The following is a 24,099-nucleotide window of genomic DNA, read 5'->3' on the forward strand; positions in this document are numbered from 1 at the left end:
TAAGCAGTCCGCACCATGTCTGTATTTTGGCCACGGTTCTCTACGGTTATCGTATTATCGAAGAGGAGTTTCATTGGTAAATTCACTTTTGTGCTGTGGCGGAAACTCAAACACTGGTTCCGGAAAGAAATCAAGTCCAAGAGGCCCCTCCCATATTATGGGGTCTCCCTTTCTTCCCCCTTTTCCTTTCCCAAAACCATAGTAATTTTTCCCGCTAGACCCACCTCCAGACATTGGGTATACAATGAGGTTTGGTGTTTGAGTTGTGCTGGGAGTTCACAAACTTGGGAGTATTTATAGGCGCACAAAGGTCTGATACCCGGAGTGTGGAGTGTAAATGCACCTAAAAAACCTACATGACAACACAGTGAAGAGGCTAGCTGACCTAACACTGAAAATGCTAGATTCGATTATCGAAATGACTACTCGATGCATCTCTGTGCATGCAGACTCACAGCACTGCATTGCTACCGCTCGGTCGATCGCGCCTAGATGCCGCCTTCCCCACTACACACCACAGACCTTCGCTGTAGAATGACAGGTCCGTCGTCCTCGCCAGAGAGACTGCTTTGAAGGTGAACTGGTGTGGTTGCCGTCTTGTCACATCTATTTGAAATGGTGGAAGAGCACTGCTATTGGGTTGTCGTCTTTTGTCACGTATGTCTGGGCAAAGAATGCGACATTTGGGAAACCCGTGATCGCCGTGCTGAGCAGTGGCAACCTGTGATCTCGTACTCACAGCTAGATACACTATGATTCCTATTTTGAGCTATTCGAGCGTGTAGTCGTCATCATCGTCGGCGGGTGAGGTCTCCGGATGCTTTTTAGTATTCTAGTGACATGAAAATGTGTGCTTTTTAGCAGCAGACCCCGATGTATTTATTAGCTCTTAATTCTTATCGTTATATTAATAAAATGTGTGTGTTTTAGTATTCTAGTGACATGAAAAGCTCCGAAAATATTAAGGACAAGTTCAAAGATTTCATAGACTCCCGGCTACAACTGCAAATTAATGGTAAAGGCTACAACACACAGAGTTAAGCTCTCAACTTAAAACATAAACAACTAATTGCAGTGGCATGTGCACGCGATAAGATAATTTCTTATTGCATCTAAACCTACCATGCCTTATGGAATGTAAAATGCCGGGATTACATGGTACTACTCTACTGAGTGCACCTAGGATATTTGCCCTTCCTAATTGCTTCGGGCCCGGCTTCCTTCGCACGGCGTGCCCTCTCTCGCTTTCTCTTCTTGTCAGCTTCACGTTCGGCCGCCGCCTTACGATCCACCTCCTCCATCCTCTTGCGGATCTCTTCTTGCGCTTCTCCTCTTGCTGTTCCTCGTGCTTCATTCGGCGCCAACATTCTGCAGCCCACCTTGCTTTTTGTTCCACAATGTCCTTTGCCTGCTGCGACTGCACGGTGTCGAACCACTGCATAAAATCACAAAGAGGCGGAGGAGACTTTGTCCAACACAAGTTAGAATCATAACTCAATGTTAGGTCACAGAGAAAAATAGCGTATGTTCTCCTGCTACCTTGGCCCGGTCTTTGCTGTATCGCTTAGGTGGATCATATTCGTAGTTCTCACACATAAAGAACCTCATGTCGTAGTCATCTCCTAAAACCTCAGATTGCATGAACTTGCATAACGAACCGCAGAAGCACATTGGCACATCAATTCCTTCGGGTACGGTGGCTTTATACTTACTCCACGGAATGTAGGTTGATCCTGACGAAGACATTGGCGCTATAGTGTGGTGCACCAAATAACAAACAATGATTTAAGCAATGCACATATCGTATACCAAATCGATGCGTGAAAATATAGGTACTGTCATAATTCTATTCTCTTATACTGCAATATCAATAAGGTACTGTCATAATTCTATTCTAATGTATAATTATTTTATTTGAAAAAGTCAGTAATAGTACTCAAATTGTAATATTAAACCAGTGTTCAAAAGCACCAAATCTAATTCAGCTAATCTGCTAATTAAATTAAATTATTATACAATATCAACGAATTTATACGGAAGTTACCGGTAGATCACAAGTGCGGAATTCGGCAGAGCTTCGCCGCTTCCCTTCTCCTCACCCCTCTCTTTTTTCTGGATTTTTGGTGGATTTTTTGAGGTCAAATGAGGAGGGAATGAGGGGGAGGCCTTATATAGGGAGGGCTGACCCGGTCGCTCGGGGGGGGGGGGGGGGGACAGGCCCCCTGGCGCCTGTAGGCTGGGCCCACTAGTCGGTCGCCCCTGGGGTGGGCGACAGGGTCCTGTCGCCCGTTGGGGGGGCGACAGGCCCCCTCTTTTTTTCCCTCCAGGGACTTTGTTGCAAATTTGAAAAAGAAAAAAATTACATTTGAGTCCTATCGCCCTCCATAGGGCGACCGGGGTATATTTTTAAAATTTTACAAAACAGACATATATTTTTGAAATTTTAATTTTTTTTAAATATAAAAAAGAAATAACCGCACCATCCTGCCATGACCCCCTTCTTCTTTAGAAAAGCCCTGCAAAGTTGGCAAGCAGGCCCATCCACTCATTTTACCTTTTAGCCTTTTTTTTTCTTTTGCTTCTGATTTCTCGAGTCCCCCCCCCCCCCCCCCCCCCCCCCAACATGTGCTGCTTGCTTTTTTTGTCCCTCGATGAGGATTTCCACCTCTTCTGTTTCTTTTTTTTTTCCAACAAAAGAAAAGGAACCTCCTTTTTGTTCTGCTGTGGATTCCATGCGTTTCGTGCTAGTTGGCCTGCCTATATCCATCCCTATCCCAATTCAGGGGCACTACCATTGGAAAAAAAGGTGACTCTCTAATCATTGGGATCCATAGTTTTTCTTCCCCGTGGCTGGTATCTTCGTATTAATTCCTCCAGCAATTGTTTGTTTGTTAGATCATATAAAGGTATACAGGTTTTTTTTTGCCTCCATTGGAGCACATGAATTTTGCATAAACTTTGTATAAATCAGTCCAGTTTAGGCAGGATCACGAAATACAGTCCTACATTCTCGAAGAAGGGAAGAAGGGTTAGCATAATAATGAACAATCTACATGCTGCTTTGAGGGAGGGGTTATACCTGCATCTGTTTCATATCCCCACCCCACCCCCACCACCACCACACACACACAGTGAGAGAGACTGTGTGTGAGAGAGAGTACACCAAGTGCTTTATTTTTTTTTAAAAAGGTACATGTACGTCTTCTACAAAAATTGATGCACAATATTGTACATGTGCGACTTAGTGTGACATGATTTATGTCAAACACCGCAAGAGTTCTTGCCTTCACTAAAGAAAGATAAAAGAACACGAGTAAGCCGCGTGGCTGACTTCAGTTGCGTGGGTGCCCCCCCCCGGGGGGGGGGGGGTGGGGGTAGAGTTGTTTGTATTTTTTAACCTCCTTTCTTCCAATAAAAATTATGGCATATTTCTTGCTGTTCTTTTCGAGAAAAAAAAGTTTGGCTAAGTGGCTTGAAAAATGAAATGGTTGGATATAGGCCATTTGGCTGGCTGACCCCATGAGTTCATGCCTTCAAGCTTTTGGTCTTGCTTTGAGCCTTTGAAGGGTATATGCTAAAGATATTTTCCCCAAGAAGTTAGACTATATTATCCTTTATAAGTAGAGGTGCTCCGTGACAAAGGAAATGATGTTAAGAGATACTGCAATCATTACTAATTTACCATTTATAAAATTATAAAAAAAGTTGTAGCTGCATCTCCGGAGGAAAAAAAAATACTCCACCATCGCCAAACAAACACTCTGTTCGCTGTGCTGTGGCTGGTGCTAATTTATTGTGAGAGAAAAGTACTGCTGGTCAGGGTTTTAAATCCCGACCAGACCGGTCCGGATACCGCGGTTACCGGTCAAACCGGTCCGGTTCCGGTTCCGGCCGGTTTCAAACCGGCCCAAATTCAGAATTCAAATTTGAATTTAAAAAAATAAAAAATTCCTAAAAATACTTCAAGTTGCGACGAATCTAATGGTGTCAAATTTTTTCAAATATTCGTTCATTTACTATACTTTGCGAGCATTTAAAGTTAAAGAAAAAAAGCGTGCATACAAAAGTATTCAAATACAATGTAAAACATGTTATACATTGTATTAATGTAAAAATAAAGAGGGTTGGAGGGTTCATTTAGACTAAAACATGTTATACAAACATTTAGTTAGTATAATTTGCGGGCATTTGAATTTAAACTAAAAAAGAAAAAAAATTTGAATTTGACCGGTTACCACTCAAACCGACCGGTTACCACTCAAATCGGACAGATAAACCGGTCAAACCGGTCGGCTAACCGGTGGAAACCGGTTGAACTGCCGTTTTTGTTTGAAATTTGAATTTGGCCGGTTTTTTTCGGTAACCGGTCAAACTGGTCTGGTTTACCGAAACCGGAGGGCGGCGGTTTTGTCAGACCGGTCGGTAAAAAAAACTCTGCTGCTGGCTAGCTGGTGGCTGCTGGCTGGTGCTGATTTGGTGTGAGAAAAAAATATTGTTGGCTGGATGCAGCGGACAAAGTGAAAGAATTCATTTCCATGTGGAAAAGAGCACATGGAGTTGTACACTTGGATTCCCGGCGCACTGACGTGTAACTGGTGCAACGGCCTCAACCAAGACCCAGGCCCACGAACTCACGAACTCCACGGCTCCTGCCCCGTCACCGTTACAGCCACCCCACCACAATACCAAAAGTACGCTCACCTCCTCAGCCGTTCGCCTGCCGCCTGCGTGGTGCGTGTGATTTGTGAAGCTGCGAGCTCGAAGCAGCCCAGCGGAGAGGAGAGAATCGACCCCCTACCGGGCGGTGCCGGCACCCCACCCACGAACCCCACTTCGTCCTCCTCCCGTTCCCGGCGACCCGGCCCCAGCGGAGGCGGATTCAGTGACTTGCCTTCTTGCAAGCCACAATGAAACTCACGCTAAAACACTGTAGCATTCGCTGCTGAACGGGTAATGTTGTATACTGTAGCATAGTTACTGTTCACACAGATCTGGACGTTGACCATGGGATGGACGGCTCTAAGAGAGGGGCACGTTACTGCTACAGCTCGGTGACTTGCCTTCAGCAAGTCGCTGAATCTGAATCCGGCCCCAGCTATATCCGTCGGACAGAGACGAAGCCGAGCAGGCGAAGCAAGCGGAAAGCCACGACCGCCGCGAAAGCGAAAGGCAGATGAGGCGGAGGAGATGAGACGAGACCACTAGATTAAAGCGAAGCCACGGGAGTCTAGAGAGGGAGGCGCACACAGAGAGAGGGCGCGTGCGTGGGGGAAGCGGATGGCGAGGCACGGCGGCGAGATCACGGCGGCTTTCCCAGGCGGCGGCGGCGGCATTGCCGGGGCGTCGACGGCCGCGACGACGCCGGCGGCGAGCCCGTACCAGGTGACGGACGCGCGCGCCCTCCCCTCCCCTTCTCTTCTCTTCTCCCTCTGCCTGCGTGGGGGGCTTGCGCGCTCGTGTGATTTCTGTTTCCGAACTCACGCCGAAATTGAAGCTGAAAGCCTGAAACTGGCGCTGAAGTGAAATCAAAACTGACGCGGTGAAGTGGTTGGGGCCGGGCGGCCTGTTTGGGAGTGCGACGATGCGTGTCGGTGGGCATTGGTTTGCTTTGCTTTGCCTGGACCACGGAGACTCTGGGTTTGCACGTGTTCAGAATTTGATGAATCGAATCATCTGCTAAGATTAGTTTTCAGTTTTCACAGTTTGTACGGAAATGCAGGGACCGTTAGCAATTTGGCGTCCTTCCGAGAAATTGAACCCAGTGGTGGGGTGTATAATCACCTGGTAGTAGTGCGATTCTGAAAGCATGGGAGGCCTCGAGGTAATTTTTTTCTTGAACACGCAGGAGAGCTGCGTATCAATATACGTATTAAGAAAAAAAAGGTGTAAAGAAACACACGCCTCGAGGCAACTTAAATAAATCTCCTTGAAAAATCTGTTGTAGTAATGCAGTAATTTATTTTACCACATCAAAAAATCTCATGCTGATGATGGTTGTTATTATCCTTATGTTCTTTACCTGATGATGTCTTGTTACTGGTTAATCTTCCTTCGTCACTATTTCCAAATTATTGTGGGTGTATGGGTTGTTACTGTGTTAGAATTGCTTGTGGTCATAAGATGCAATGGCTAGTTCAGGCTAATTTACCTTCAAATTGCAGCCTAAATGACTAAACTGTATGTAGAAACTGCAGGTGTTAGGGGCCTTACTTATTTAGAGGCCGCTGCTAGGTGATCAGCAGGTTGTTTGTTTCAGGACGGGTCATGTTGTGTTCTGAGTGACAGGTGTGCTTGTTCTTATGTTCTAGTTTAGTTTTTGTGAGGGTGCTTTGGGTCATTGCGTGTGTTGTACCTTTGTGTTTCTTATACTTAATGCAATCGAGAGAAAAAAACACTTGTGGCAGCTACGGTGAAGTAAAAATAGCATCTCAGCAGTTTAGATTTTGGTTCTCATGTAATTGTGTTGAGTCTGGAAGGATTTAAGCAATTTGTGCTTACTTAATTATGCTTCTCAAATAATCTTGTTTTTATTATATTCTGACTTCTGAGGGAAACTATCTTCATCTAGAAAAATCTGAGGGAAAATCTTTTGTGAGTACGGTTACAATTGACATTACATTGATGGAATGAATGCGTTTTCCCTTGATATTAGATGTTGTGCTAGTCTATTCATGGGTGCGAAGCTGGTAAACCGATCACATTTTTTTCTTTTAAGCGAAATTAGTTAATTTGCTGTCATCAATTACACAATAAAACTAATTCTGACTCACTGCAATGTGCTTATTTATATTAATCAGATATGATTAGGGGTGCAAATTGGTAACCCTTAGGTGCACCTCCAACCCTCTTTAGTTCAAAATTTTGTGCTACTTCTCCAAAATGGGATCTCAATTTGAAAAATTAGCAAAAATACTTGAACTAAAGAGGGTTGGAGGTGCACCTAAGGGTCACCAATTTACACCCCTAGATATGATTTACTGAATTATCTTATGCCCTGCATTAGTTACCATAAAACATCTGTGACATACTCTTTTTCATTTTTCAAAAATGTGCAATGCATACTTGAATACTTTACCTTGTGGATATTGACAAATGACAAGGCATTGCTTGAGGCATGGGTTTTCTGCTTCATAGTTCACACCCAAAATTTAAATTTAATCATAGCTTTAAGCAGAATCAAAAGATAATAACAGAACTCTTATATGAATGGAATTGAACATAAAGTAACAACTGGTGATCAGATAAGAGTTTGCTTAGTTGTTTGAAGGACACACAGACTTGTATCACTATACCTGCTACGCTTGTAAAAATAATAATGAAAGAGCACATTTCCTGGTGATGAATTTTCTTCTTTTGGTTCGAATTGAGTTCACTTTTTCTAACATTTCCAAATATTACTTCCTCAGGTGGCTGAAATCGAAGAGCAAATTTATTCCCCATTTGGCAACATTGAGGTCCCAGATAGTCGTGGTTGCTGCAGTGGTTTCACTGGCAGTGTGACAAAAGTGTTGTTCATCCTACATCTACTTGCTTTCATTGCCCTTACAGTCTTCCTAGGCGTCCAGGCCTCTTCCCACCAGAACCCTGCCTACAAGCCCTTCTCCAACTTCATCCCTCTGGTATCCTCTGTCATAGTATCCACAATTGCTGCCTGCTTCTGGGTTATCCTTGCTGTCACAAACCCTCCAAAAGCCATCAAGACCTCTCTCTGGGCTGCCCCTGTTTTTGCAGTCGCTTGCGATGTAGTCATACTCCTTGTTGCTAATGGTGCTGCACTTGGTATTGGAGCACTTGTAGTTGCATTCGCCATTGCAGCAGGATTATACAGTTGCTGGGCAACTGGTCCACGTCTTCGGCATGCCTCTGAGCTGCTTTCCGCTTCTGTCATTGGAGCACACTTGCCGCCTACCACTTCTTGCCTTGTTATCTTTGTCCTTCTTGCAACGTTTGGCTATATGGCCTTCTGGACAGTTGCCATCAGCTGCATTGCCGCTGCAGAAGGGCACTTCATGAACTACCAGATGGCTTATGTGGCAGCACTTCTGGTGAGCATGGCATGGACTATGCAGATATTGCGCTACATTGTCTATGTGGCAGTGGCAAAACTAGCACATGGACGGCTCGTCTATGGGATCCGCATGCCAGGAGGTGCTGTGGAAGTATTTTGTGGCACGATATTCGGACCGACCTTTGGGGACATATGCATGGGTGCAATGGCTGTCCCGGTGAACTCAGCCGTGCGGGGATTGGCTCGAGCAATGAAAACAGCAACCAGGGGCAATGATGAGTTCATTATCTCAGGACGGGGCTGCTGCTTTGCTGTATCAGAAAAAATGCTGGGACGTGCTAACCGCTGGGGCTTTGTGCATGTGGGGGCGTGGGGGAAGGCATTCTGTGTGGCTTCGCGAGATGTCTGGTCCCTTTTTGTTCTCCGTGGGATAACAAATCTTGTCGATTCAGACCTCACTGGTTCATTCTGCTTCCTTTCTTCCGTGACAACAGGTGCATTGGCCTCACTGATTGCTGGCTCATGGGCACTAGCCGGCATGTATAAAGATCAGAAGAAGTTAACTCTGCCTGTAGCCATCTATGCATTCCTAATCGGTTATTACATGGTATTGCACCCAAACTCACTTCTTTTTTCTGTGTTTATCTGCACTATTGAAACCTGATTGAATTGGCTATGATCTTTGTCTGGAAAGCAGCATGTATCTGCTGGTTTCAACATTTTGTATTCCACGCCAAAAATTAGGAAGATCTTAGTAGATACCATCCAAAGGCTTGCAGATTATAATTGGTATGAGAAAATATAAATTAGTCACCAGCAACCTCCTAGAAATTTTGAATTTGTATTGCTTAGGTTAGGAAGATCTTAGTAGATACCATCCAAAGGCTTGCAGATTATAATTGGTATGAGAAAAATATAAATTAGTCACCAGCAACCTCCTAGAAATTTTGAATTTGTATTGCTTAGGTTGTCTTAGTTGAATGTAATGCACCTACCTGTCCACCTTGTTCTTGTAGACTTTTGTACTATGAGGGATTCAGGATTACATGAAAATGAGATACCGTTATCTTCCAAGAGATACCGTTTTCCTTTTGCACTTGCTTTCATAGAATTAGTCAGTGTGGATGTTGCTTGCTGTTTGTATACCTTTTGTTTCTGAGTTTTTCTTCTTTTTTGTGTTGCTGTGGCAGTGCCGGATGATGATCGCGTGGCCACAGGCGTGTGTGGCAGCTTATCATGTCGCGTATGCAGAGAACCCACAGAACCCTCAGCTTGGCACGCTGATACCAGAACATCTGCACGAGCTCCAAGCACTCGCTGCAGACCGTGATCGCCCCAGAGCTGTCGATTCTTATGATGACATTGATGATTCATAGATTCTCCCATTCTTTCAGTCAATTTTTTTCCTGATCCCTGGAGCTTAGAGTCTTAGGCACCACCTAGGCAGCAGAGAGCAGACAATTGCTGATGGTTCAGGGCAGCTGCAGATGGTAGTGTAGTGTGTGCTTGACATAGGATTTCTGCTCATACTTATTCTGTAGATATTACTGGGAAAGTGGATGTAACTGAAAAAAGTGCTTAGAAGATAGAGGTAAATGAAGACACTAGTGAATAGATGTACAGAGATTTAGCACAGCGAACAGACATGCAGAATGCCAGAATAGAATACATTGTTTTAGTTTCTTCCGGAGGTGTGTTGTTGGCTTGTTGCCCCCCAACCTGCTACTGACCGCTGCAGCTGCTGTGACAGTAAAGCTGTTTGATCTTAGTACTAGATGACGCTGGCACTTCACCTGGCAACTGAGATGCATTATCGCCGGTAGAAGCTTGCGTAATGGTCAACCTTTTTCTTTCCCAAATCAATATCGTCGGGGGCACTTTAGATTACTGAGCAAGCTTAAACGGCTTTGATTTTATCCTTAACAAGGGAAAAAGGAAACTATCCTTGATGCATTGTCTGGATGGAGACGTGCTGAGAGTCTGAAACCGAAGCGATGGACAGGCCCGGCCCGTCAAGAATCAAGATCCCAGATTTTATATAAACAAAAAAAATAATTAATAGAGGCAAAAATTTCCGTTGCCGGGACTTGAACCCGGGTCTCTCGGGTGAGAGCCGAGTATCCTAACCACCTAGACTACAACGGATTTTGTGCAATGCCTCAACATTACTTATATGTAATGTTTTTGAGTGCCCCCACAAGGAACATGTAATGTGTTAATAGAACTGTCCGTGGATGGGGTCCCATATTCTTTTTTAACGTGGCAAAAAAAAAATCCTATTTACTTATTGCGCTATTGCTTATTTCTTTGCAACAACACCAAAAGCGAAATAGCTTAATAGGTCCATCTAATGTGAAAATGGTAGTGGTACGTATTAATTCATGGTCGCTTTTTTTTGCGAGAAAAAGAGCCTTTCCATTAACGCAATTCATGGTCACTCGATGCAGTTTGATGCCGCTGAGCCGAACCCACACAATGACACAAGTGCACAACCACCGGAAAAAGGCGATCCCGACGAGGCGACGACCCTTTGCTCGTACGACAGACCCACCGTGTGGGCCCGGTTAGAACCTTCTATCGTGATCATCGGAGGCTGACAGTCCTGGCCCACCCGCTGATCCTCCGCCCTGCGTTTCACGGCGTGACCCCTGGAAGCTTCGACATTTCCGTTGCGGCCGTAGCTCGGAAAGCAAGCAACGGCTCGATTGATTTGCTCGGGGCCCCAAAACCCTCGAGATCTCGGCCGGTGCTTAGTGGTGTCCCCCCCTCCGGTTTCCCCTCTTCGCGCGAGAGGGCTCCCCCGCCTCCGAAGCTTCGATCCCGACTCCCCGCCGGCGAGCGCCGCAGCGGCTGGTCCGAGATGCGCCCCAACATCATCACCGAGGTGCGGTTTCGATTCTCAGTTTCGGTCGTCGTGCGATTTTTTTTTCCCGGAGGCGTATTTGGATCTGAGGCGCATTAGCAAGTCTGCGGAAATGGGTCTCAAACTCTCTCGTGAGCGAGGAGATGTCCCGCGGAGGGGCTCGGTTAAGGATGGGGAAGGGGAAATTGGTCAATTGGAGGATCCGAGTCGGTTGGCTAGGGGATTGGGTGTGTTTTTCAGGAGGCGGTGTCATACTGTCATGGTAGGGTTTGTCAGGGGGCTGGCCGTGTGAATTGATCTAGGTCTGTTTCGGAACGCATTTCTGCTGCTAGGCTGCTACTGCTATTTCCTCGTCGAGGGTTTTCAGCGTGGTTGTCGTCGATGGGCATTAGGCCCGCGCCAAATTGTTTGGGCTAAACACTTGAAACGGGGTTTAGCGTGGTGTATTGAGGTAGTAGAGCCGTAGAGGAGAGCAGGAAATGTGGCTAATTTTGATAAACTTTGTTATACTTCTGAGTTATGACGTGTTTTCCATGGCTGCAGGCTGGGATTCCAACTAGGTTGAATCAGTGGTGGAGCAGCATTCCATTCGTTACTTCTGGTGTTGTCTTTATATGCGGAGTAATTTATCTGCTGTGCTTGTTGGTTGGCTATGACTCCTATGACACGATATGCTTCTTGCCTTCTGCAGTAGCATCACATTTTCAAGGTCTGTCTCATTCTCACACATCCCTTGATAACTTAAACATGTTTTTTTCAATTTTGCGTCAGTGGACCTTTTGAGGCCTTAGCTTCATAAAGCTTAAACACTTGTTCTGTGGAAAATTTCAATTGTGTAAATCCCAGTTGTGTTTGCGCATATGACATGGTTGCAGTCCGTTATTTGCCATTAGCCAATGTGACACCCTGAAAAATGACAACAAGTCTTGCTAATATAAAATCTTCACCGCTCTAATATTCTGACTAAATAAGCTGAGACTGTTCATATGTTTTTGAACGAACCATTTGATGTACACATGCACTAGCTATAGTTTCTTCCTACCCGTGCAGATTGTGCCAGATTTTTTCTATTTTCTCCGGTATATCTAATTGTCTACCCCTGGCCCCTGACATAGTTCATCATTTTCTTCAGTATACAGGTTCTACACATCTGTTCTTTTTCATGGTTCTTTGCTTCACGTGCTATTCAACATGCTTGCATTGGTACCCTTGGGCACCGAGTTGGAAAGAATTATGGGATCAGTCCGTCTTTTATTCTTGATGTTCCTTCTTGCATCAACAAATGCAATTCTCCATCTCACAATTGCTTTCTTGGTGGCTTACAATCCTTTGTACCCTGTCCCATATCTTGTGAAAGAATGCTCCATTGGCTTTTCTGGAGTTATATTCTCAATGATTGTCATTGAAACAAGTCTCAGTGGTGTGCAATCGCGAAGGTGCGTTGGCTTCTATGGTGATCATATTTGATGACATATATGAGTCTTTAGTATATATGAACATCTCATAGGAATTTAATATAAGAATTTATGTAAAATTAGAAGTTTGCGTACTCAAATTGCTTAGGAATTCCATCCATCTTTTGTGCATGCAGATTATATGAATCCATTGATTTTAAATTGTTTTAAAATCTTGAAATTTGTTATTATATAGCATGGTTACACATTCAACTAGTTTTATACACATTTAATATTAGTTAGCATTTCTTCTTTTATTACAAGAAATTACAGAAATAGGAAAAGTTGCTCTAATATAAGGGGACACATCTATGTGCAAACTCATATTTGAGTGGCAGTTATGGACAATTAGTGGATCTTGAGAGTATGAGAACCCTGAGTATTTTTCCTACACACAAGGGAGAGTTATTCAGAAAGTTTTCTATCAAACCCTTGTATTTGTATCCATCCATGCTGGCCCCATGATATGAGTTTAAGACTGAGTCAGCACTAGATATCTTGCCAACAACAATTCCCCAATAGTCCTTTTTTGTTCTTGTTATTTGCTACCTTGTATGCCCTTTGATATATTGGCAGGAGCCAATAGCAACATCAGTTTAAAGTTATGTTGTGGACTCATTTGTGGGCCGCACATATGAGAGGAGGAGGAAGAAAAATGTGTGAGAAGTGTTATGGGCCGATCTAGGCCCACGAGCACTGTAGCGCGTGCGTGAACAGTGCCGAATCCTATTTGATTAGGTTGATTTGGTTTATTAGGGAAGAGATAAGATAGATTGATTCGGTTAGGATATTGCTTAGGGGTCAAGTCAGTCGTCTCTATAAAAGAGACTATCTTGTATCAATGAAGGAGAAGCAAGATTAGAACCAAATACTTCCCAGAGCCTCCAACGTGAGGGCGGGTAGCCTCTAATCTTGTTATCTACCATATCATCTGGTATCACGATCCTCCGATCCTGCGCCTCCAACCCCACCACCAACCCTAGCCGCCAAAACCCACAAACCATCCCTGCGCCTCCAGCCATAGCCGCCAACCCCTCCCTGCGCACTGCCTCCGCTAAACCCTCAACCAGCCGCCGGATCAGAGACTTCCTCACCCGGTGCCACCTCTGTCCGCCATGGCCGACGCCCAGGTTCCGGCGGACATCAGCGCCAAGCTCGACAACCTCCTCCGTGCGGTCGAGCTCAACACCCATGAGATCAGCCAAGTCAAGAACCAGTATTCAGCACTGGACGTAGCCGTCAATCGGATCCAAACCCGGGTCCTGGAGAAGTTTCCCACAAACCAGTTCGAGGCCTCGGGATCTGACCCGCCATCCCCCCACCCATCGCCCGCGCACAAGCTCAAGTTCCCCGACTACTACGGCAAGGACGATCCGGTAATCTGGCTACACAAATGCGAGCAGTGCTTCCAATCCTATCGCACCCCGGAGGCGAACAAGACCTGGACGGCATCCTTCTACCTCCACGAGGCAGCCGCCCGATGGTACTTTCGGCTGGAGTGTAATCGCGGCGTTCCATCGTGGCCGGAGTTCGTTCAGGCCATCAACCGTCGCTTCGGGCCGTCCATCCGCGGCAACCCCCTCGGCGAACTGGCCCAGCTCCGCCGGACGGGTACGGTCGACGACTTCATCGACCAGTTCCTCACCCAACTCGCCCGCTGCGACGACGTCTCCGAACGGCAGCAGACCGACCTGTTTATGGCCGGTTTGGGCGTCACACTGCAGATCGATGTGGAGATGCAGCACCCAGAGCACCTCGAGGACGCCATGAATCTCGCTCGGGCATACGAGCGGCATTCGACTTCGATCGCCACGGAGTCGCGATCTTCGTGGCGCCCTCCCCCCCGGGGTTCCAGATCATCGTCAACAGCAGCGTCGCCGGCCGCCCCAGCGTCCGCGGCGGCCTCCCAGCATCGGGCGGCGCCCTCTGCGTCCTCGGCCGTCCCTCCACCGCCGCCAGATCCTTCGCCAGCGGCCCCGCCGTTTACACGCTTCCGGCGGCTGTCCGCAGAGGAGATGGACGATCGCCACCCCGAGAAGTTCGCTCCCGGGCACAACAAGGTGTGCAAGGGCAAGGGGGTCTACACCATCGAGATATCCGAAGACTCCCCCCTGGAAGACGACGCCTCCGACAACGACTCCGAGCCGGCCGTCGAGGTGTCCATGTGCGCCATGACGGGCCTCGGCAGCACCGACACCTTCCTCCTCGAGACCGACATCGCGGGCGTCCCCATCACCGCCCTGGTCGACTCGGGATCCACGCACACCTTCATGGCGTCATCCACAGCAGACCGCCTGGGCTTATCTCCAGAGCCCTTGAGCGGCGTCCACGTCAAAGTAGCCAACGGCGAGCGGCTGCAGTCGTCCGGGGTTTGCCGTGCGGTCCGCGTCATCATCGGCGGCGAACCCTTCAACATTGACGTCTTCGTCATCCCACTGGAGGGCTACGAGCTGGTCTTGGGGTACCGTTGGCTGCGCTCCCTCGGCTCCTTCAACTGGGACTGCGCGCGCCATCGCCTATCTTTCAGGAACGGCGGCCGACGGGTGCGCCTCGTGGGCAAGGGCGCTCCTTCTAGACCACGCCTTGCTGCGGCCGTGGCGGCGATCGACTACCTCCAGCTCCTCGACTCGTTCGCCGACCTCTTCGAGCCGCCGACAACTCTCCCACCGAGCCGCAGCTTCGACCACCACATTCACCTGCTACCCGGGACGGCTCCAGTGGCGGTTCGACCGTACAGATACCCCCAGCTGCTCAAGGACGAGATCGAGCGCCAATGCGCGGACATGTTGCGGCAAGGCATCATACGCCCCAGCACGTCCGCATTCTCCTCCCAGGTCTTGCTGGTGCGCAAGAAGGACGGGACATGGCGATTCTGCGTCGACTACCGCGTCCTCAATACCGTCACCGTCCGCGACATGTTCCCCATCCCTATCGTCGACGAACTCTTGGACGAGCTCTGCGGCGCCGTATTCTTCACCAAGCTCGACCTGAGTAGCGGCTACCACCAGGTCCGGATGTTCGCCGCCGACATCGACAAAACGGCCTTCCGACCCATCATGGCCACTTCGAGTTCTTGGTGATGCCCTTCGGCCTCACAAACGCGCCGTCCACGTTCCAGGCGCTCATGAATGAGGTACTGCGCCCTTTTCTCCGTCGCTTCGTTCTTGTCTTCTTCGACGACATCCTCATCTACAGCAAGACATGGAGCGAGCATCTGCAACACGTCCGTGCCGTCTTCGACACCCTCCGGGCACACGGGCTGGTGTTGAAGCGGTCTAAGTGCTCTTTTGGCGAGAAGAGCATGGCTTATCTGGGCCACATCGTCACCGGCGATGGCGTGGCCATGGATCAGTCCAAGGTAGCGGCTGTTCAGGCCTGGCCGCTGCCTAGGACACTGCGGGCGCTTCGGGGCTTCCTCGGCCTCACAGGCTACTACCGGAAGTTCATCAGCAACTACGGCGTCATCGCGGCGCCCCTCACCGGCCTCCTCAAGAAGGAGGCCTTCTGCTGGACGCAGGAAGCAACGGACGCTTTCCGTGCCCTCCAGCACGCCCTCACCACAGGACCCGTGCTACACCTTCCTGACTTCGGCAAGCCGTTTGTCGTAGACTGTGACGCCTCCGGCTCGGGCTTCGGGGCCGTGCTACATCAGCTTGACGGCCCCATCGCGTTCTACAGCAAGACGGTCGCGCCCCGTCACATGAAGCTGGCGGCCTACGAACGCGAACTAATCGGTCTTGTGCAGGCGGTGCGTCACTGGAGACCGTACCTGTGGACGCGCCCATTCATTGTCCGGACCGACCACTGCAGCCTCAAGCATCTCCTGGACCAGCGGCTGTCCACGATCCCTCAACACACGTGGGTCAGCAAGCTCTTCGAGTACTCCTTCACAGTGGAGTACCGGCCGGGGCGCCAGAACGTCGTCGCCGATGCTCTCTCCCGGTGCGACGAGGATCAGTGCACCATCAACGCCTTGGCGCTGTCCCGACCAGAATTTGAGCTCTTTGACGAGCTCAAGCAGGAGGTGGCGTCCCTCCCCTCCTTCAACGCCAAGCGCAAGGAGATCGCCGACGGCTTGGCCGGAGCAGCATGGACAGAGCTGGACGGTTTTCCCAGGATCGGCGGCAAGACGGTGGTGCTCACTGTCGTCGATCGTTTCTCCAAGTACGCCCACTTCATCGCATTGGGGCACCCCTACACGGCGATCTCCGTCGCCCAGGCTTTCTTCGACAACATCGTGAAGCTCCATGGATTGCCGTGTTCCATCGTGAGCGATCGCGACCCCGTTTTCACCAGCAAGTTTTGGACGGAACTCTTCTCCCTCGCCGGTGTCAAGCTGCGCCTCAGCTCTGCCTTCCACCCTGAGACGGATGGGCAGTCTGAGGTCACGAACAGAATCTTGGGCGTCTATCTACGGTGCCTCGCTGGTGATCGACCACGGCAATGGTTGCGGTGGCTGCCATGGGCCGAGTATTGCTACAACACCAGCTACCAGACTGCGCTTAAGACCACGCCATTTGAGGTGGTCTACGGGCGTTCTCCACCGACTTTGGCATCTTACAGGCCAGGTTTGGCGCAGGTGGTGGCCCTGGACCGCCAGCTCTATGAGCGTGACGTCTTCCTCACCGACATTCGTGATCGCCTTCACCAAGCCCAAGACATCATGAAGGAGACGGCTGACCGCTCTCGCCGTTTCGTGGAGTTTGCTGTCGGAGATTGGGTATGGTTACGCCTCAACCATCGGGCTGTGGCGGGCATTACATCCAGTGCGGCTGCCAAGCTGGCACACAAGTTCTATGGTCCCTTTCAGGTTGTGGAGCGCATTGGGGACGTCGCCTACCGTCTACAGCTTCCAACTTCAGCCCGCATCCACAACGTCTTCCATGTGGTCTTCCTCAAGAAGCATGTGGGCGATCCTCCTGTTGCACCAGTACCCCTACCGCCGATCGACCACGGCCGGGCTGTCCCTACTCCTCAGAAGGTGCTGCGCGCAAGGCTCAACCGTGGCGTGTGGGAGCTTTCGGTGCAGTGGCTCGGCCTTCCGGCGGCCGACACGACCTGGGAGCCTTTGGAGTCGTTCAAGGAGCGCTATCCATCATTCCAGCTCGAGGACGAGCTGTTTCGAAAGGAGGGCGGAAGTGTTGTGGACTCATTTGTGGGCCGCACATATGAGAGGAAGAGGAAGAAAAATGTGTGAGAAGTGTTATGGGCCGATCTAGGCCCACGAGTACTGTAGCGCGTGCGTGAACAGTGCCGAATCCTATTTGATTAGGTTAATTTGGTTTATTAGGAAAGAGATAAGATAGATTGATTCGGTTAGGATATTGCTTAAGGGTCAAGTCAGTCGTCTCTATAAAAGAGACTATCTTGTATCAATGAAGGAGAAGCAAGATTAGAACCAAATGCTTCCCAGAGCCTCCAACGTGAGGGCGGGTAGCCTCTAATCCTGTTATCTACCATATCAGTTATCTAGAAGAGTCAAATTCAAAATTTCTAGATTTTAGAAATATGTGCCTTTTGTACAATTGTACTTCAATGCCCATATAATTTCTATTTATTATCAAGGGATATACAAGGTGAGATCCCTTGGTGTATGCTTTTTACTGATGATGTGGTGCTAGTTGACGAGAGTAGGGCAGGGGTTAATAGGAAGTTAGAGCTGTGGAGACGCACGTTAGAGTCGAAAGGGTTCAGACTTAGTAGGACCAAGACCGAGTACATGATGTGCGATTTCAGCGCGACTAGGCATGAGGGGGGAGACGTTAGTCTCATAGTTCTTAAGGCGTTGAGGCGAGGTGTGGCGCCCTACCTCCTCTGGACGCCTAGGCGACGCCTAGGCGAGGCGAGACGACGCCATACACCAACGTAAAAGCAGCATATTAGCAGTATAATTAGCAATATTGGGGAAAACAAATGAGAAAAGAAAAAAGAAAAGGGAGAAAAGGGCAAGGAGAAGGTAAGGCCCAGCCCACTAACAAGCCCATGACCACCTCATCTGTATTTACCCCATCCTCCCCGTAACCCTACAACCAAAATTGTCGCCGCCTCTCCCTCGCAGCAGCGCCGCTCCTCTCTTCCTCCCTCGCAGCAGTGCCGCCGGTCCTCCCTTCCGCCCCGCATGCCTCTCCTCCCTTCCGCCGGCGCTCCCCTACACATCGACTGCAGCCGCAGCAGACCCGTGCAGCAACGAACCCCGGCGTCCCCTCCAGCTGCTCAAATGGAGCACCGCAGCCGCTCCCCCTTCAAGTCCTCGCACCTCCCCAGTTTCTTGGGGGCTAGATCTCGCCGGCGCCGGTGCCGTCGAGGATGAGGAAGGCGGAGGTCGTCACCTGCTAGTTCTGGTAACCTTCTTGCTCCTCCTTTCATCTCCCGGTCGCTCCTTCCCCTTGCTCTTCCTCTCTTCTGGCTGGGCGTCGGCGACGCCTTGGCCTCCCTGAGCGCCTTGACGCCTTGGCGTCGCCTAGGCGACGCCTTAAGAACCATGGTTAGTCTAGATGGGCAAGTGGTGGTCCAGAAGGATACTTTTCGGTATTTAGGATCGGTGCTACAAAAAGATGGCGACATTGATGAAGATGTTAGGCATAGAATTTCAGCTGGCTGGTTGAAATGGCGGCAAGCTTCTGGCATCTTTTGTGACAAGAGGGTGCCACAAAAGCTAAAAGGCAAGTTCTATAGGACAACAATTCGTCCGGCGATGTTATACGGTGTTGAATGTTGGCCTACAAAAAGGCGACATGTCCAACAACTGAGTGTAGCAGATATGCGGATGTTGCGGTGGTTTTGCAGGCACACAAGGAGGGATAGAGTCCGGAACAAAGTTATTCGGGATAGGGTCGGGTGGCACCAATTGAGGAGAAATTTACTCAGCATCGGATGAGATGGTTTGGATATGTCCAACGAAGGCCTCCTGAGGCGCCGGTGCGTAGTGGGGTTCTTGAGCGGGTCGATAATGTAAAGAGGGGTAGAGGTAGACCTAAAATGAAGTGGGATGAGTCGGTTAAGAGAGACCTTAAGGATTGGAATATCTCTAAAGAGATAGCTTTGGATAGGAGCGCTTGGAGACTAGCTATCAATGTGACTGAACCTTGAACTTATTTCTTTCGGGTTTCATCTCTAGCCTACCCCAACTTGCTTGGGAAAAAAGGTTATGTTGTTGTTGTTGTATCTATCCTTCTAAACCAAATTAGTTGTGTTTCTATTTTATGATATTATAGTCTCATATAGACTGACATTCTTTCTAACTTTCCAGTGTCTTCGGCCTCTTCAATGTTCCTGCAAAATGGTACCCATTCTTTGCTTGTGTTGATTTTATTCACTTCCAGTTTACTAGACGGTATTGAAAAATCCACATTTTAATGTGTACAATGTCAGGTATGCATGGATTTTGCTGGTACTGTTTCAGTTTCTCGCAAGCAATGTTTCATTGCTGGGCCACCTGTGCGGCATCTTGTCAGGATTTGCATGTTTGTCTCTTTTTTTTTCCTTCTTATTTGTTGAGTCTTCATGAGCCAGATTTTTTGATTTTTTAATAATATTCCTTGCTAAGCTTCTCTATTGCTCACCAGACACTTATGGGCTTTTCAACTACTTGCTTCCTGGACCATCATTTTATTCTAAAATTGAGGGCTTGTCAGCACTAGTAAGTTTTGACTAATGATTTAAATTATACTGGTCATATAGTCCATCTTCTGCAGGAGACGTTTCTTGTATCAGTATTTACTGTTTGATCTATTGAATGCCAGTCTGTTTGTGTGAGGCGGCCTGGTTTTATTCTATGTACTGGAGGGACTACATATGGTCAGCTTCCTACATACTCTAACACGTCTGCCGCACCAAGGTATTATTTCTACATTGATTTCTTGATTTCTTTTGATTTAATGTTCACAGAAATAACATGCTATTCTTTCTTGATGTACAGTGCTCTCATTAATGGAAATTTGTTGAGAAATATATCTTCATGGATGCCAAACAGGCAGGCATCCACTGTTCAGGTAAATTAAAGGACAACAATGCCATGTACTATACTCATGTTTGCAAGTATAATTTTCTGTTGTTGGTGTTCGTTCTCTTCTAGAGTTTAAGTAACCATTGCAGCAATTTACTGGAAAGCTTTTGATGCTTCTCCTATCTATTTTTTTTTTGGTTCACCTATTATGTGGTGGTGTGAGTATCTAACCATGGTTGTATAGTTGTGGTAGCTGGACTTGATTTTCAGTATATTAAGGAATCATGAAACATAGCTAACTGATCCAAGGAAATTTTCCTGGAAGATGTTGTTAAAGCTTTATGAGGAATCTGGGTCAAAACTGAACCCTTCGATGCAAGAATACAACATAGTAGCAACGATTTTGTTTTGAGTTACTGTGCAATTGATAGTCCAAGTGATAGAAAATTTATTCCAAACATTCTCTAAATGAAACCAAAAGTTTCCCTTACCAATACATCCGTTCTTAAGAGGACTGTACAAAAAATATTTTTAACCAGAAGTTACATTGGATAGTTACAAAGTAAACCTCCACCCTACTTGATTCCTTGTTATGGTGGTTAAGGTTAATACCATTTGATATATATATATATATATATATATATATATATATATATATATATATTCATCCTGAGCTAGTTCCTTGCAGTATATAAGCTTAGGGCTTTGCTGAATTTTCTCCTGCAGGAAGGAGAAGACCCCAGGTTTCCAGGGAGAGCACGAACACTTGGTTCTACAGGCACTGAACCTACTGTAAGGGAGGCAAATGCAAATTTGCATGCGAGGTTGTTGGATAACACAACTCCAAGTGAACCCGTAACGAATTCACAGTAATGCATTTTCTACTTTTTATTTCTTTTATGCATTACACATCCACTGTTTCCATGTATGCATCAATCAGAATCTCACATGAAGCGAAGGCAACCTGTTATAAATAAAATGATCACATCAAAAAAGAATTCAGACTAATGATTGTCTTAGTAAGATAGCGCTGTAGTACTCATGTTTTGTTTTTCTATTCAAACTCAGACACTAATAGTATAATCCCCAACCACTAATTAGCTCCAAACTGTTTCTTAGTAGCTTCTGTCTTTTGTTCTTTCTATTTGCAGTGTGTAAACTTCCTAACTCCTATATTATGTCAAACCTTCCCTCAAAATGTATGTCATAGCCATTTTTAAATAATTTATATCAGTAATAAGAATTAGTAAGTTTCTGTTTGACAAATTTTGTGGAAAAACTGTTCTGTAAAGACTATGATCTCAAGTAAAACTCTGTGCTCGTTGGTAGTAGGGATCCTAGTAAGCTTTTTGTGGTTGTAGGATCTTACTCCAGTTAAGTTATACTAACTCAACATGTCTAAATAATAGTGTATGGTATAAAGAGAAAAGGGAGTGGAGAAGTTTATTTAGAATCACATTCACGGCCTTGATATTTATTTGGTTTTATTCCTGAGACCAAGCAAACCGCTTACCGATTCACAGTATACATTTTGAACAAACAACACCAATGAAAGATAGAAAATGCATGTTTTTCTTGTGTCCAACTGTGGAAATGGATCATGTTTCTGAAAAGAGAGAAGTTTTATTTCCTGATTACTGCTGGTAACCTGAATGTTTGGCCGGTGCCAAGTATGATGCAAAATGGGCAGTGAAAATTGAATTTCGAATTTAAGATTAGTAGATAGATGTTTGCATATGAGAAAACTGTAAATGCACCCATGTCCTGTTGATAAGATGAACAATCTTTGTATTGATGAGTCAGGGGTTTGAATATTCACAAAGCTCCTTTCACCTTTTGTTTCATTCTTTGCCTAAAATACAGTGTTGTTCATGATGTTTCTTTTTGTTGCTATCCACACATTAACACATCCATGAATCAGTAATTATTGCTCTTTCCTCTAATATGAGATTCATCCTTATAGATCTGTGTTTCCTTACCTTTGAGATTCATCCTTATAGATCTGTGTTTTCTTATCTTTCTTATCAACAGGCATGCAGTTGCAAACACAGTCCGAGCTGATGCAACGGTAACAACAGATCAGGTTGTGTGTTCTGTACCATTCATTGCTTTCTCATTGGTTGTTTCAATTGGTTTAGAATGAGTGCTCTTAATGGAATACTTACTGCAGGCTGATACATTTGATGAAGAACTTAAGAAGCTGGTTGGGATGGGTTTTGAAAAGGTATTTCAAGCCTTGTCCTTTTCAATCTCTGTACCGTACAGTTCCCATTTAGCATACGGTGCGGGCACCGCATATTGCATGTTCTGGCTGTATCTGGTCTTTTTTTTTTGAACTCGTATCTGGTTGTTTTATATTAAGAGATCCTTTGCAAAGTGGTTCAGCAAACAAATTGTCTGTTTTCCATATTGGTTGTGCGTGTTTACCTGTTTAGCATGTTTTTGGAGGATTAAGCATGTGCATCCACATTCATCTTAGATTATAAATGAACTAATGTAACAAGACAGCTCATAATATGTTGGTCACATGTTTTCTAAGAGCCCACAACCGTTTCAGCTATCCATCCACATCTGTATTTTGTCGTCTCAGCATGCATGGACGTCAAGCTTCTTACTGATGAACTGACGACCTTTCTGCAGACTCAGGCTGAAGTTGCACTTGCTGCAGCTGATGGAGATCCGAACGTTGCCATTGAGATTCTGATGAGTCAGCAGGTTTTGTATATTCATGTTTGCTAATATTATCTAATATGTTACTGACAGATATATGTTTCCTCTTGGCATTAATTCGTTTTTCTTTTAATTTCTATGGCTTTAAATCCAGGGCTGAAGTTTAATCGTACACTACAAATTCAAGGGAAGCACGGATGTCGAGTCAATTTTCTTCTTCTTATGAAAGTGCAAAAGTTAGCTGTGACTAGAAATTAGGAATGGAGCATGGGCGTGACTGGATTGTGCTTTGGTGGCTGCTGAAAAGGATGCCCCCGATCATGTGCAGCCTAGTTGTATTTCTCAAGGCTGTCTTCAGAATATATGTAAAATAGAAATTAACGTTGAAGGTTCTGTCGAACTTTGACATACGGACAATCTGGACAATGCTGAATTGAATCCTAAAACACCTAGTGGTTAATGATAATTGCCCCTGGAGTCTGGCCAACTACTTTGGAGAAACTGCAGGCCGTTTTGGTTGCTGCACCTCGCCATCTTAACAGTTTTATCTTAGCAGTTTCCTCTGCCATGGACCATTTATATACGTGGCAGTAGGGCAATAGGCGCAATTGCACCAGACGACCAGACTAGTCGGAAGTCGAAACAGAAAATTATTCGATCGCTTGGACGGTGTCAGTAGTTGACTTACGAAACGGGGGAAACATATGGTTAAATGTTATGCTGCCAAGTGCGAAGATTGAGAAACAGTTATGATGATTGTTTCATCAAAACTCCTGAAATTCTCCAATCTCAATTCTGAAGTGGCAGGCTGGCAGTGATGTTCTAGTTCTCTCCAATCTCAGCTGGTAAATCAGCTCAGTTCTGAATACTGTAAAACTAGTATAGTAGTATCCATGATAAAGTCCGCTCAAAAAAATACTTATGATAAATAAGAGGCCTAATTTGGACGCTGAAATTCTGCAAGCACAGCCAATTGGACAAGGGGATCGGAGGAGATGGAACTAGAGGTGGCGCTCATCGGTTGGGGGTGAGCCCCCACCTGAATAATAAACTTCCATACATGCCGGTTAGCCGGTGATGAGAACTGCAAGTAGATTAAGCAGGCAAGCAAGAGGAGAGGCTGTTCCAGTAGTCTATCTTGTAGCCGGGGTTCTGACTC

General features: G+C 46.7%; 2 protein-coding genes and 1 non-coding gene across 6 annotated transcripts; 2 read left to right on the forward strand and 1 right to left on the reverse strand.

The window, feature by feature from the left end:
- Positions 1–5,125: 5,125 nt before the first annotated feature.
- On the forward strand, positions 5,126–9,694 carry LOC120650216 (protein PNS1-like). Of its 3 annotated transcripts, XM_039927251.1 has the most exons (4): positions 5,126–5,382; positions 7,407–8,090; positions 8,130–8,615; positions 9,199–9,694. In XM_039927251.1, exons 1-4 carry the CDS (start codon positions 5,278–5,280, stop codon positions 9,382–9,384), a joined length of 1,461 nt encoding a protein of 486 aa, XP_039783185.1. In that variant the 5' UTR covers positions 5,126–5,277; the 3' UTR covers positions 9,385–9,694. The 3 variants fall into 3 exon arrangements, with proteins under 3 accessions (XP_039783185.1, XP_039783184.1, XP_039783187.1); XM_039927250.1 differs by having other exon boundaries at positions 5,128–5,382; positions 7,407–8,615; XM_039927253.1 differs by having other exon boundaries at positions 5,148–5,821; positions 7,407–8,615.
- A 386-nt stretch (positions 9,695–10,080) lies between these two features.
- On the reverse strand, positions 10,081–10,153 carry TRNAE-CUC. Its single transcript has one exon. It is a non-coding gene; the product is annotated as a tRNA-Glu (tRNA).
- A 313-nt stretch (positions 10,154–10,466) lies between these two features.
- LOC120650217 (rhomboid-like protein 15) lies at positions 10,467–23,413 on the forward strand. 2 transcript variants are annotated; one of them, XM_039927254.1, is made up of 13 exons: positions 10,467–10,892; positions 11,415–11,580; positions 12,004–12,307; positions 19,575–19,607; positions 19,697–19,788; positions 19,891–19,964; positions 20,068–20,162; positions 20,244–20,316; positions 20,997–21,139; positions 22,302–22,353; positions 22,441–22,494; positions 22,911–22,985; positions 23,095–23,413. In XM_039927254.1, exons 1-13 carry the CDS (start codon positions 10,869–10,871, stop codon positions 23,098–23,100), a joined length of 1,191 nt encoding a protein of 396 aa, XP_039783188.1. In that variant the 5' UTR covers positions 10,467–10,868; the 3' UTR covers positions 23,101–23,413. The 2 variants fall into 2 exon arrangements, with proteins under 2 accessions (XP_039783188.1, XP_039783189.1); XM_039927255.1 differs by having other exon boundaries at positions 10,534–10,892; positions 20,997–21,094.
- Positions 23,414–24,099: the final 686 nt, after the last annotated feature.

This window comes from Panicum virgatum, chromosome 9K (genome assembly GCF_016808335.1).
Source record: "Panicum virgatum strain AP13 chromosome 9K, P.virgatum_v5, whole genome shotgun sequence".
Lineage (NCBI taxonomy): Eukaryota > Viridiplantae > Streptophyta > Magnoliopsida > Poales > Poaceae > Panicum > Panicum virgatum.

Bases quoted from the DNA above. Each gene is read 5' to 3' on its own strand.
- LOC120650216 (XM_039927250.1), top strand. From the start codon at position 5,278: ATGGCGAGGCACGGCGGCGAGATCACGGCGGCTTTCCCAGGCGGCGGC. The intron at 5,383-7,406 runs GTGACGGACGCG...TTACTTCCTCAG, and splicing joins CGGCGGCGAGCCCGTACCAG to GTGGCTGAAATCGAAGAGCA. The intron at 8,616-9,198 runs GTATTGCACCCA...TTGCTGTGGCAG, and splicing joins TCCTAATCGGTTATTACATG to TGCCGGATGATGATCGCGTG.
- LOC120650217 (XM_039927254.1), top strand. From the start codon at position 10,869: ATGCGCCCCAACATCATCACCGAG. The intron at 20,163-20,243 runs GTATTATTTCTA...CTTGATGTACAG, and splicing joins AACACGTCTGCCGCACCAAG to TGCTCTCATTAATGGAAATT. The intron at 22,354-22,440 runs GTTGTGTGTTCT...TACTTACTGCAG, and splicing joins CAACGGTAACAACAGATCAG to GCTGATACATTTGATGAAGA.